General features: G+C 43.7%; 1 protein-coding gene across 3 annotated transcripts in view; it reads left to right on the forward strand.

The window, feature by feature from the left end:
* The window catches only part of LOC135206054 (transmembrane protein 39A-like), a 387,090-nt gene that overhangs the window by 208,726 nt on the left and 163,882 nt on the right, over window positions 1–14,482 (forward strand). For all 3 annotated transcript variants that reach the window (XR_010312668.1, XM_064237257.1, XM_064237246.1), the window contains exon 4: window positions 1,056–1,195. Coding sequence is in view for 2 of the 3 variants with exons in the window: in XM_064237257.1 (XP_064093327.1) it covers window positions 1,056–1,195 (140 nt within the window). In the remaining variant the exon portion in view is untranslated. The remainder of the gene's footprint in view (window positions 1–1,055; window positions 1,196–14,482) is intronic.

Consider the following 14,482-nt stretch of genomic DNA (forward strand, 5'->3'; position numbering starts at 1 on the left):
CCACAACAGTAGACCAGAAAGAGCTGAGCTCAACGAAGCACTGGACCAAAGACATCTAAGGTTTCTCGAGGCATTGCATCTATTATAAAAAAAAGCTGAGTATCAACACAGTATAAGAAACAGAATTTCTCCTTGCCATCATAAGAAGAAATAACCAGTTATCAGTCCCATAAGCACCCTTATGGCACACCATAAGCATTCTTATGGCGCCAAAAACATCCTTACGGTGGGGCATAAGAACCCTTATGGCTCCAATAACCAGACCTCCTCCCGTTATGGTGCCGCTAGACAAGCGCCATAAAACCGGATCGCCTATAACCGAGTCTGCTGATAACCGGGGACTGCCTCTTTATATACAAGTCATTTGTATTTTTTATAGTTTTTGATACCAATGAGAGCCTTTGACATATTTCCCACCTCAACTGCCCTATCTGTTCCCAGATGCTAAAGGAAAAAATTCTTTGTGACAGCCCATGAGTGAGGGCATTTTCCCTCTCACATTTTAACTACTTTGTTACTAAGTTTCAGTGACTCAAGTGTGCTTAGGAATACTCTTACATAAAAGGTTATGGTTTTGATATATAGAAAAAATACAGTGAAATTTTTTAGGTACTTGGATAGTATCCCTTTGTTTTGTTGATGCAAGTTATGTTAGTAAGTAATTCATTGTATATAAAGAATCAATCCTCTTGTGCTGCACAGTAAAAATGATTTTCATGTACATAATTTTTGTGTAGTAAGAAATTAGTTTTTATTTTGAAACTTTACCAAAAGGAACTGAATGGAGATCTCACCAAAGACTGCAACATTTGCTTTTGTAAAGAGAAATTAGGGAATTCTTAAAATTTTCGAGAGTATTTGCTGATACTGACTTACAATTTAGAATTTATGAGGGCATTTGCTTGACTGGTTTAAAATATTTTGTTGGTTATTTTTCAGTGGGATATTGTGGTGCTGTTATTTAACATTTACAGACTAATTTTAGGTTAAAATGTAAGGAAATTTTTGGAGCTTAAATAAAACTTAAATTCTGTTAATTTTTACCTGTGTTTCAGAACTTATACCTCATCGATAGAAGTGTTGTATGGTTTATTGTGGTCACTTTATCCCGACGGGTATGTTGGAGCATCCTAAAGTTAGCTATCATGCGTTGTTTTCACCAATCATTGTGGAAGTCAGCTTTGTCTATTGCTCGGTAAGACTTGACTAGAATAAGTACTATTCTGTAGTTGCTAGTTGATTTTCTTCAGTGTTGCAAATCAGACCTGGTTTCAGATTTTACTGTGAGGTTGTAGATGACCCCTTTCTTACATAATTATTTTGTTCTGAGAGGCTGCTCAGAAGTTTGTGAAGGTTTAGTTAAATTTTCCAACACTACTTTTGAATTAAAAATATAGCAGAAACATTAGATATGTTCCTTTTCAGATTATTGTTATCAAGGTCATCAGTATGTAAGGTCTTTGTGCCATAAAATCAGGCATGATGATGTAACGGAAATTTTATGCACCCTTTTCCCCCAGTGTTATATGTCATAGTTTTTGCTTCTATTTGTGTAAAGGATGCCCACCAGTGTTTGATTCTTTGGAGTGGTGATGAGCTCAGTACAGGCAGGCCGCGGCTTATGGCGTTCCGAGTTTGCGATGCCTTTCAATTAGCATATCCATCAGAAATTATTTCCAGGCTTACAACGCATATTCTAGGGTTATGACGCCTATCCGACGGAAGAAGTATGACTCCAAAAAGGCAAAATACTGTACATACTTGAGTAATATTCAACTGCATGTAATGTTCAACCCCATTTTTACTGCATATATTAAGACGGTCTTTCTACAGAAGCACTCCGCATGGACTACAAGGAACGTAACCGCGGATACGACATCAACTAGCGATTGGGTCGACCAATGTATTTCGTCGTGTTTAGTACTGGCTCCTGGGGGTTAATTACAGTCGTCTGAATAAATAGTCTAGGCCGCCGCGGATAAGTACCCTAGATCTACCATTAGGACTTTAGCATATGTTCCTTATAATGTTGCGTTTTGATTATGGCAATAAGCCTAGCCTATGTTAGCAGTTGCTACTGTAGCCTAGTCTATGATTCTGACACCTAAACCTAAGAAGCTAAAAGCTTAGAATATGCCAATAAAATGTATGAATAATTAGTATGTACTCATTTCAAATAATTAATAATTAACCATTAACTATAGTAAACAAACAAACAAAAAAAAAGGTTCCAACCTTTTGTTTACGTTCAACACTATGAGTAGCGAACGATTGCCAAGCAACCACTTTTACCTAGCACACAGTATAGTAATCATAAATTTTCATTATCTCTCTTCAACTACTGAAACTACCAAATAGTATGATAACCATTCATTTCTATTCTTTATTCTATCTTTACCTAATGGAGATACCGAGTTACCGACAGCTATAATGAAACATATAATATTAAAACAGAAGAATTCAAGAAAATATTTGCTGGCTTCGATGATAGCAGTCTTTAATTAATTTTATATTTTATGATATTTAATTCACAAATTTTTTTTATTAAATGTATTGCATGAATAAGTTTTTCAATTTAGAGCATCCTTTTACCAATAGAATAAAAAAATATGATTCCTTGTGAATCATGAATGAAGAAGTTATCAGCTGACAAAATACAAATGGCGGCAGCCAGTAGATACTTTTTTTACATTTGGGAAATGAAGGTACGTTGCACTTATTGTAGCCTATAACAGCCGTAAATTAAAAACAACATAATAATAATAGATTCTCAGATATGTAAAACAACATATACAGTGGTACCTCGAGATACGAAATTAATCCGTTCCGAGGCGGCTTTTGTATCATGAGCTTTTCCTATCTTGAACCACATTTTACATGTAAAATGGCTAATCCGTTCCAAGCCCTACAAAAGCACCCCAGTAAATATCATAACAAAGCTAAATTGACCTATAAACAATGAAATACTACAACAATTTGGACCATTCAATACCTAACTTAATACGGACTAGTACTAACATGTACATATACCTGTAATTAAAGTGTATTAGTGTATACATGGTATACAAGAAATACTCTACATACATACGTACGTATGTAGTGAAATGTGGAACCTTACCTTTTGAGTGAGGCCATCTCCGAAAGTGGCGACAGAGGAGGAGGACAAACGGTAGAAAACTTCTTATAGTATGTACACTTAATTTTACGAAACATTAAAAATGTCAGGAAACATAAACTAAACTTTACGAAACACATTAACAAAACTGTAACACTTAACTTTACAAAAAACTTAAAATTAAATTTTTGTCTTTTTTGATTTTTACATTTTTTTTTTTACTTTTTTTATACTTTACGTTTTTTTTTTACACAATTTCAATTTCTTCGCCACTTTCAACTTTCTGTTTTTTCGTAGTATCAATTGGATCTTCCGTTTTGCTTACTCCTGCTAGTACTAAAGGCCTCTTTAAAAAATAACTATCCAAGGAATATTGCTTCTGCCTGCTTTTCAAAATGCTCCTGAAACGACTCAGGCAAACGTCATCGAACTGTGCAAGCATATGACTGTGTAAGCCTTTTTGGGGTGTATCTTTTCTACAAATGATTGCACCTTATGAAAAGCAGCTAGAGCATCTTTAATTTCTGCCATTGTCATAGGGTCGTCCTCCTCCTCCTCGCTGCTGCTAGAGAACTTTTCTTGAATGACATAATGTTGCATGGCCTCCAACTCCTTCAGGTCATCCGTCGTATGCTCCTCTTGGTGCTCCTCGAGAAGGTCATTGATGTCGACCTCGTCGACGGTCAGCCCCATGGACTTGCCAAGTGCAACGATCTCGTCAAGATCTGGTTGCGAAACAGTTTCAGGATTGTCAACTGTTCCTGAATCTGCAGCACCAGCTTCGCCCACGTCGAATCCCTCGAAGTCTCGGGTGGATATGGCATCAGGCCAGAGTTTCCTCCACGAAGAATTCAAGGTTCGCCTCGAAACCTCCTGCCAAACTTGATCGATGAGTCGGATGCATATCACAACATCAAAATGCTCCTTCCAAAATTGACGCAAGGTGAGGTTTGTGGTATCGGTGATGTCAAACATCTCTTGAAAAGATGTTTCGTATACAGCTTCTTGAAGTTCGATATCACTTGGTGGTCCATGGGCTGGAGGAGAGGGGTGGTGTTAGGCGGAAGATAAAGAACCTTGATAAACGAATACTCCGCTAGGATATCTTCCTCAAGGCCAGGAGGGTGAGCAGGGGCATTGTCCAACAACAGCAGACATTTCAGAGGGAGGCGCTAGTCTTCCAAGAATTTCTTCACTGTCGGGCCAAAACACAGATTTACCCACTCGGTGAACAAAAGTCTCGTTACCCAGGCTTTCGCATTAGCCCTCCACAAACTGGAAGCTTCTCCTTAAGCACTTTGTGGGCCTTGAAGGCTCAAGGAGTCTCCGAATGATACACAAGTAAGGGCTTCACCTTGCAATCCCCACTAGCGTTGGAACAAAGTGCGAGCGTAAGCCTGTCTTTCATAGGCTTATGCCCGGGTAGCTTCTTCTGTTCCTGCGTGATGTACGTCTGACGAGACATTTTTTTCCAAAAAAGGCCAGTCTTATCACAGTTGAAGACTTGCTGAGAACTGTAGCCTTCCTTGATTGTCATCTCATCAAACGTCTTAATAAAGGCTTTGGCCACTTTCGTGTCTGAGCTGGCCGCCTCCCCATGCCGCACCACCGAATGGATGCCAGTCCGTTTACAGAATTTTTTGAACCACCCATGAGAAGCCTTGAAGTCTGGGGTTGGCGTCGATGTCCCATCTCCTCCGTCGTCTTCGGCCTGGGCAATCAAATCACCGAAAATAGCTCTGGCCTTGTGGGAGATTGCGGTCTCAGTTATTGTATCGCCAGCGATTTCTTTGTCTTTTATTCAGACAAGAAGCAGCCTTTCCATCTCATCGTGCATGTGGCTTCTCTTGCTAGACAAAATAGTCACACCCTTGGAAGGTGTAGCTGCTTTGATGGCATCCTTCTGCTTAAGGATGGTGCCTATTGTTGACGGATTTCGGCCGTATTCCTTAGCGATCACACTCGATCGCATGCCAGCTTCATACTTTTTAATTATCTCCATCTTTGTCTTCAAAGAAAGCATCCTGTTCTTTCCTACTTCAACTTTCTTGGGACCCATGACTACGTATATACTGTACGTAATTAAGTTATGTAATACGTATACGTATGAAGCAAAGTTCTCACACAACACAATAAAGTAGTACTACAACGTACAGGCAGTCCCCGGGTTACGACGGTCTTGGCTTACGACGTTCCGAGGTTACGATGCTTTTCAATTATATTCATCAGAAATTATTTCCAGGGTTACTACGCATGTTCCTGGGTTACGACGCATGTTCCAGAGTTACGACGCCTACAAATGCTGTTCTGGCAGATGAAATATGACACCAAAAATGCAAAATAATCAATATTTAAAGGTTTTTTGATGAAGAATGCAGTTTACATAGTTTTGAATGCACCTAAAGCATTTAAAGTAAGGTTTTCTTAGGATTTTTGACAATGTTCCGGCTTACAACGATTTTCGGCTTACGACGCGTCTCAAGAACGGAACCCCCGTCGTAACCCTGGGACTGCCTGTAATCACTAACGAATTTTCGTTAATAAACGAAATTGTATAGAACGAACGAATTCCGAGTGCTTACGATACCGATGATGCCGCGAAGTGGCCGAAAAAGCACGCCGTTACATAGAGCACGATGGGAGAGATGCTGACCAATAGGAGAGCAGGATCTTATGGCGGTGACTAGCATCAGGAACCAATGGGAAAGTGGGAGGATGGTGGAGAGTCTACTCAGTTGGCGGCGCGCGAGTTTTAAAATTGTTATCGGTGGTCTGGGCGAATCTCGGACTTTACAGCAACAACCTTTTGTATCTTGAACAATTTTCGTATGTAGAGCCACAAAAATCTTCGTATTCGCTTTCATATCTCGAGTTTTTTGTAAGTTGAGCCTTTCATATGTCGAGGTACCACTGTATATATATTGTCGTGGTTATTATACAAAAACAGGTGTTTGTCGACTTCTGTGGAAACAAATGCTGCTTTGTTGACTTCGAGTCATGAAATCCAAAGAATGTGGTAGGCTTAGCCTAGTCCCTAAAGTTTGAACTTTTTCAGTATAGAAACAGCATAACAATAATAAAAGTTTCTCAAATAAGTAAAACAACATTTGTATTTATTGTCTGTTGTTGGGAAGTCCAAAGCTTAGACTTAGCTTAGTGCCAAACTCTTGCACATTTCTAAAACTAGCCTATACCACATTTAATGTTCAGTCCAAAAATTTTAGGCCATAAAATTGGTCTTTAAATATCAAACCTCACAAGAGTATTTACGTTAAACAATATTTTCACATAAGTGACTTACCAAACAATTACATTAGCTGTACGCTTTCTTTCTTACCTGGCAGTCGAAAATTCAAATTCCTGGTGGCGGTAGCGGCGCTGCCATTGTTTGTGTAGGTGATACAGATCCCGCCCACTTTCGGGAATACCTGGTACTGCTGAGCTAAACTCTTCAATTCGTTTTCTGCCGGCCACGGGGTAACACCGGTGGTTTGTTGTTGCAGTCGACTTTCGTCGCCATTGTGGATTTTTTCTTTTTGGTGATGTACAATTTCTTGGTTGGCTTTTTTGCTTCATCAGTTAGCTGCGTAGTTATTAACAAGTTATTACAGAGATGTCTGATGCTAGTTCTTCTTCAGTTAGGTTTTGCAGTAGTGGCTGCAAAACTAGATTAGCTAATCTATGTTATGATCCGCACTCCAAATGTGTTAAATGTATGGGTCAGTGCTGTAGCAAGGAATTAACTTGTGATGAGTGCCGTAGTTTAGATGAACAAGGTTGGAAGACTTTTTAGGCTCATTTGGATAAGATGGACAAAGATAGGAAAAGGAAAGCAGCTCTTAGAGCGGGCAGTAAAACTAGAGTAGAGACAAACCGTCACTATCTTCTCCACTTTTATCGAATATTTCACCTATTGATAGTCCTCCAACTTCAGTACCAATTACTCCAGACCTATCCCATGTTTCCGATCCCATTACCATTTCCTTGTTAAGAGTCCAAGATGGACAAGAAATTTGAGTTCTGGGTGAAATCTGTTATGGATTTGGGTATGTCGTTTCGTGCGTTCGTAGAGAAGTCAAGTGAAAAGGCCAGTGTTAGGCCAAGTGTCATTGTCGTGTCCGAGGAGGCGGCTGTCCGTTCCCCCTGTTCCCCGGGAGAAGATATACTGGAGGTCGAAGGGAGACTGGGGGAGTTTGCCCATGGTCAGATGCCGACTCCGTCGACGTAGTTGACTTGCGAGTGCCCAGGAAACGCCGCTGGAAAGGTGTAGATATCAGTGATGCACAGTTGCCGTCCGACTCGGAAGTGCAGTCGCCTGTGTCGAGGCGAAAAGTGTGGAGTGATTTAGTGTCGCTTCTTTTCAAGAGACATGCCCAGCATGCGAGAGGGATGTCGCTGCCTGTTAAGAAATCCAAGGAACACTGGAGTCCACAACCTTCCTACAGTTTCGCTCCGGACCAGTTTTTCCGGGAAGATCGTCAGTCCCTTTCGGATAACGTAACTTCGGACGGAGTCAGACTCTCACGTGTGTTACAGCACTCTGGTGCTTGGGAGACTGACTCGCCTCGTTGTGCATCGATAGGAGTTTCGACTCGTTCGCCTCATTCGTCTCGAGCTGTTTCGACTCGTTCGCCTCATTCACCTCGAGCTGCTTCGACACGTTCGCCTCATACGTCTCGTGTTGTTTCGACTCCCAGTCGTTCGTTTTCGAAGAAGAGCCATACGACAGCCACGACTTCGTCTTCGCCTAAGGATGATTCGAAGGCCAAGCCCTTGCTAGAGGATTCTGCTTAGGGCCCCTTTAAATATCAACTTCAAGGATTAATGGTCTTTTTGAAGAAGACAACGAGCCAGACGGAAGAGGAAGACGGGGTATTGGCCATCCTGTTGGAAGAGGAAACTCAAGACCAGGATTCGAAGCCCTCTTCTGCTTATTCTAGTCTGTTAAGGTTTCTTTTACAGACGTATCTGGACTTTTTTGAACCAGCTTCACCTTCTTCACCTCCGTCGATGTTTGTGAAGAATAGGAGATCAGTGCCTTCGGGTTTACCGAAACCAGTTCTTTCTCAGTCCTCGAAGAAGCACTTAAGGAAGTAGAAGAGTGGCTTGCTAAGAAGAGGGAGTCAGGCAAGGCTTCGTTCGCCTACCCTCTGTCGAAGCTGCAGAATAAAACCTCCTTACATGGTCTGGCACCCAGAGGCATGCACCGTCTGTTATGAGATGGTGATGCTTCTCATGAACGAGCAGACGGCCGAGGAAGCCCGCCAGAATGCGAGGTCGGACCTGAGGCGCTGGGTCTCCGGGTACGGAAGGAACGCGTCATCAGGTCACCCCTACATCTTGGATGCCAGCCTGGGAGCCCTTTTGTTTAAGGGGTCCCCCTCGGCATCAGTCCAACCACATCTGGCGGCTCCAATTATCAACGCCATCCGGGCAGAGACGGCACCCCTGCCGGAAGACCAAGAGGATTTGATGGTGGCTGTGGCTGCCATCAACATTCATATGGTGAGGTAAGTGAGGCAGGTAGTCTCCTTAGCCTGACTCCTTCTTCTTCCTCTTCTTTCCTGGGCTTCTCCATGTCCGCCCCTACTTGGGACACCTCACGGTCGGTTCGTCCCAAGGAAAAATCAGTGAGACCGAAATCCCTGCCCAAGGGATCAAAGCCGACTCCGTTGGCGGTGACTGAGTCATCTCCGGCCCCACGTCCGTCGACATCTTATGACAAGTTGCCTGCTGCCAAGGGTTCTCTCCCTTCTAAGGGATCGAGATCAAAGTCCGCCAAACCCAAGGCGACGGAGTCCGGCGTAGACCATGAACTGCTCGCTAACCTTCTATTGTCGAGGGTTAGGGAAGCAGTAGACGAGAGGTTCGAGTCGTTGCGACGCGCCTCCGGATCTGATGTCTCCGCCCAGTCAGTTTCTGACATGGTGGCTGAGCAAATCAAACCTTTGCAGGAGATGATGACCGGATTTCTCCACTCCGGATCTCCGGCGCTGGCGCTGGCGGTGCCGGATGCTTCCGAACTTCCCCCCTTCCATAAAAACAATCCGTGGCGGCTTGCTATGCATGCCCCATACGTAGATGGGAAGCTATCCATCGAAGGGTGCGGGACTCGGCCACTGGAAGACTTTGAGCTTTTCCTGAAAGGTCTCCAGTTCCCCTTCCCCGGGTTTGTCAGACTAGCGGAGCACGCGCTAGTGAGAGTGGACAAGGTCCCAAAGGAGACGGTGATTTTCCCAAGGGACCAAGCCCAAGCTGTCTGGACACGCACCAGGGCATATACACCTCACAAGGGCATATACACCATGTTTGTGACCCCGGATCGAGTCCTTTCGCCCTGCCCCGACAAGGTGGCGGAGTTAACTCTGCAAGCTATAGTGGAGGATAAACCTCTCCCGGCTTTAAAAGAGACAGAGGCTACCTCCCTTCTCTTTCCTGCGAGTAGGGAATTTTGGAACGAAGCCCCGGCCACGTTTACGGCAGGTAAACTGGACGCGGACTGGGCCTCCACCTTATTCTCCGAGAAGCTGCCTAAACTTCCGGAGAACATGATCAAAACAGAGTTTAAGGCAAGGTCGAGACTAGCAAGGTCTATCAACTCCGTCACCTCGGCGGAGTTGGTAGCCACGACGTACCGGGATGAGCAAGTATTCCAGGTCCTGACGAAAAGTCTATTACAGACTTTCCAGTCAGACCTATACGAATTTGGAATAGCAAGGCGAACTTGCAGGAAATTCTTCCTGGCGGAGGCTTCCATCAGACATGAACCTAACAGATTGATAAAGGCATCATTCTGGGGAGAGAATCTGTTCCCTCAGGTAGAGGTAGAGAATGTCTTGCGGTAAGCCTCTAGAGCCAACCAGAACCTCCGGGTCCGGTGGGGACTTCCCTTCAAACGGAAGTTTGAAGCATCCGGACATCAAGCTAGAGCAAAGAAAAGGCCGAGGAGGTACAATCCCTATAAGCCCTCTCGACCACAGACAATTGTTCAGGCAGTCCCAGTATCACAAGTTGGGAAACCCTCAACATCAAAAGCTCAGCCACAGCAGCAGTTTGTTCTGCTACAGACTCCGCCAGCCCAGCAACCCTCAACTTCCACAGCCATCATAACCTCCCCCGCCTTTAACCCCGCCTATGAAGCTAGGGAATCATTTCGTAGCTACAATAGGCATGCTGGTAGCAGTAGAGCCAGAGGCAGCTCCCGGCTACGAAGCGGCTCAAGGGGTAGAGGTTTCCGAGGAGGCAGAGGGTACAAACCTGCAGCAACCAGTGAGAGAACGCAGGTAGGAGGGAGATTATATCTCTTTCGAGACCCTTGGACCTTCAGTCCATGGGCGCACAGTATAATCTCCAAGGGCCTGGGATGGAAATGGAAGAAAGGGCCCCCACCACCAATAAACTTCTTCCAGATCCCAACAGCGGACCTGATAGAATATACCAAAGATCTCCTACAAAAGAAGGCCATAAAGAAAGTAAGGGTACTAAAATTTCAAGGACGTCTGTTTACTGTTCCAAAGAAGGACTCAAACAAAAGAAGAGTGATTCTGGACTTGTCAAGGCTCAATTCATACATTCTTTGTGACAAGTTCCGTATGCTGACAGTCTCGCAGGTGCGGACCTTACTTCCCCGTGGGGCCGTCACCACCTCTATAGATCTTACAGACGCTTACTATCATGTTCCAATAGTAAGGCAACAAGGCAACAAGGCTTACTCATTTAGAGTCATGCCATTCGGGCTCAACATTGCCCCCAGGATATTCTCCAAGCTAAGAGAGACAATAATCCAAGAACTAAGAACCAAGGGGATAATGTTGGTAGCCTACCTGGACGACTGGCTCATTTGGGCAGCCAGCATCGAGGAATGCCGCAGGTCGACAGCCAAAGTAATAGAACTCTTGGAGTTTCTGGGATTCCAGATAAACAAGGAGAAATCACGGCTGGAACTGGCTTCCCACTTTCAATGGTTGGGAATCCAATGGGACCTAATAAAACACAAGCTATCCCTCCCACCCAGGAAGGCCAAGCAGATAGCTGTGGCTACAAAACAGTTCCTCAGGAACAAAAAGGCCTCTCGCCGCACCCAAGAGAGAATCCTCGGTTCGCTACAATTTGCATCAATAACAGACGTCCTACTAAGAGCCAGATTGAAGGATATCAATGGAGTCTGGAGGAAGAGAGCCAACATCAATCTCAGAGACAAGATCTCAGTAATTCCACCCATCCTAGCAAAGGCTTCGCCCATGGACGAAGCACAGGAACCTAACCAAAGCTGTACCACTGCAATTCCCTCTGCCGTCTTTGACAATTCATACAGACGCGTCACTGAGTGGCTGGGGGGGATACTCTCAGTACAAGAAGGTTCAAGGGATATGGTCGGATACGTTCCGCCAGTTCCACATCAATGTGCTAGCAGCTATGGCAGTTTTCCTAACCTTAAAGCGACTAACTCCGGCCAGGAACAGCCATGTGAGGATAGTCTCGGACAGCCTAGTGGTGGTACACTGCATAAACAGAAGAGGTTCCAGGTCAAGCAAGCTGGATCACGTGCTGATTGCAATATTGCAATATTTTCTTTAGCGGCGAAGAGTCATTGGCACCTGTCAGCAACCCATCTGGCAGGAGTCAAGAATGTGATCGCGGACGCACTTTCCAGGAGTACTCCACTATAATCAGAGTAGTCCCTGGAGAAGAACTCATTCCAGTGGATTTACAACCAAATCCCGGACTTTCAAGTAGACTTATTCGCCACAGAATCCAACCACAAGCTGCCATGCTATGTGGCTCCCAACCTGGACCCTCTGGCCTATGCCACAGATGCGATGACTATAGATTGGAACAACTGGCAGAAGATTTATCTATTCCCTCCGGTGAATCTTCTGATGAAGGTCTTGCACAAGGTACGATCTTTCACAGGACAAGTAGCACTAGTGGCACCCAATTGGCTGAAAGCAACTGGTTTCCGCTTCTAGAATTGAAGCTCTGACCCAAACGGATTCCTCGCCCGGAACTGACACAGACAGTACAAACTCAGACTGTGTCAGCTTCCTCAAGAATTCTGAAAGCCCTAACTTTATGGAACTCATGAAGTTTGCAGCCCAAAAGGATGCGAGTATCGATCCATGTAACATTGTATTTATAGAATCAGATAAAAGAGATTCAACTCTCAGGCAATATGATTTGGCTGTTAAAAAATTGGCCAAATTCCTGAAGGAATCAGGAGCCCATAAAATGACCACGAATCTGGCAATTTCGTTCTTTAGAACTCTATTTGAGAAAGGCCTAGCCGCCAGTACTATTACAACAATCAAGTCAGCTTTGGAGAAAATTTTTCAGGTCGGCTTCAGTATTAACTTGTCAGATGCATATTTCTCCTCCATTCTGAGAGCATGTCCACGCCTAAGACCAACTGACCGCCTACGTAAGGTCACTTGGTTCTTGAATGATGTACTTAAATTGGCTTCAGACACAAATAATGAATCATGCTCGTATGTAACCCTCCTAAGAAAAACTTCATTCTTAATGGCTATGGCCTCAGCTGCCAGAATATCTGAACTCTCAGCTCTTTCACGAAATCCAGACACATAGAATTCCTCCCGTCAGGGGAAGTACTACTATCCCCAGACCGGAGCTTCCTGGCTAAGAATGAGGACCCACAAAATAGGTGGATTCCATGGAAAGTCATCCCTTTGACACAGGACACATCATTGTGCCCTGTCACTACCCTTAGATCCTTCTTAGCCAGAACCTCCACAACATCGTCAGGTCCTCTTTTCATTAGAGAAAAAGGTGGCACAATTTCTCTTGAAGGTATTAGACAAAAAATACTCTACTTTATTAAACAAGCCAACCTGGATTCAGTCCCACATGTCCATGATATCCGGGCGGTGGCTACCTCTATTAATTATTTTCAAAATATGAATTTTAAGGACCTGAAGAGATATACGGATTGGAAATCCCCAGTAGATTTTAGGCGCCACTATTTAAAGAATTTAGAAGCCCTTAAATTCCCAACAATTGCTGCAGGGAGCATAATCTCCCCCGAATAATGAATCCTATCGTTCTACTCCTTACCCCTTTCTCCTTCCTGATACTCTCTCCTTCCTACCTGCCTCGCTCGCACTCCCCACTATACCTCTCTCCGTTGGGTATTGAGGGCCTGGGTGTCATCCTGCCACTGAAGCTTGTACATAGAATATTTGGTCCCTGATTGTTTTATGGACTGGGCTGTGAATGTAATATTGCCTTGAATATCCTGTCAATTGTATGATATCTTCATGTTATTACTAGTTCTAAGTCTTAGTTTAAGTCTTAGTGTAAGTAGAAAGTAAGTTTAAATTTAAATGGACCTAGTGTAATATTAAGTGAGTAAATTTAAGTTGAAATGAACCTTAGGTTTCATTAACTCCTTCTTTATAAGAATACTTAGCATCTAATAGGCTTGGATAGGCATTCTCTAGTAACTTTTCACCGGCGAACACAGGTCGAACCCAGAAAAGGGATTTTGACGAAGGAAAAATTTATTTCTGGGGGAAGACCTGTGTTGCCAGTGAACCCAGCCCTTCTAATCAAGTTCCCCACCCTTACACCAATCCAAGCCAGGGTGTCTAAAATCCAGGATTGCAGATGGCGCTCGGGTCGGGTAGTAGTAGCAGTAGCGAGGGGGGAGGGAGTAGCCGCTGTGACGGCTCTCCCCATGAGAGGGATTTTGGAAAGGAAACCTCTAATTGGGTAGAAGACCTGTGAATAGTGGCTTCCACTCGCCTTGTACTTTATACCCGACGCCCTTACGGTGCTCGCACGAGGGTAGTAACCTCTCATACCATGCTAGCTTTTTTCTCTGGTATATTTAGAACCTATTTATACTAGAAAAGTGAGCAGCAGGATCCTTTTCACCGGGCAACACAGGTCTTCCCCTAGAAATAGATTTTTCCTTCATCAAAATCCCTTTTTGATGATAAAACAATTTATATATACTTAGCAAGCAATTACTTGTTCGAACCCTCCCTCCTTCCCTCTTATGGATAAAAGGGCACAAACAAACTGAAGCTCTCTGCTGAGTTGTTCCTCTCTTTCCTTGAAAGTGGGTGGGGCCAGTCACCTACCCAAAACAAAAGTAGCGCTACCGCAAATTTAAAATTTTAGCTGCCGGTGAGTTGATACTACTAGCTATGTAATTACTTGGTAAGCATATATAAAATTTTATTTTATCATAAAAATGTTATGTTTCTTCTAAATCAAAATTGGGAGCAATGGATCACATTTGGAAATAGGAAAACTAACACTTTAACAGAGGTTAAATTTAAATTTCAAAAGTTGATATGCAAAAAAACTAACCTCTTCTGTTCCCTTCCAGACCTATTATTCTTA

This window comes from Macrobrachium nipponense, chromosome 11 (genome assembly GCF_015104395.2).
Source record: "Macrobrachium nipponense isolate FS-2020 chromosome 11, ASM1510439v2, whole genome shotgun sequence".
Classification (NCBI taxonomy): Eukaryota; Metazoa; Arthropoda; class Malacostraca; order Decapoda; family Palaemonidae; genus Macrobrachium; species Macrobrachium nipponense.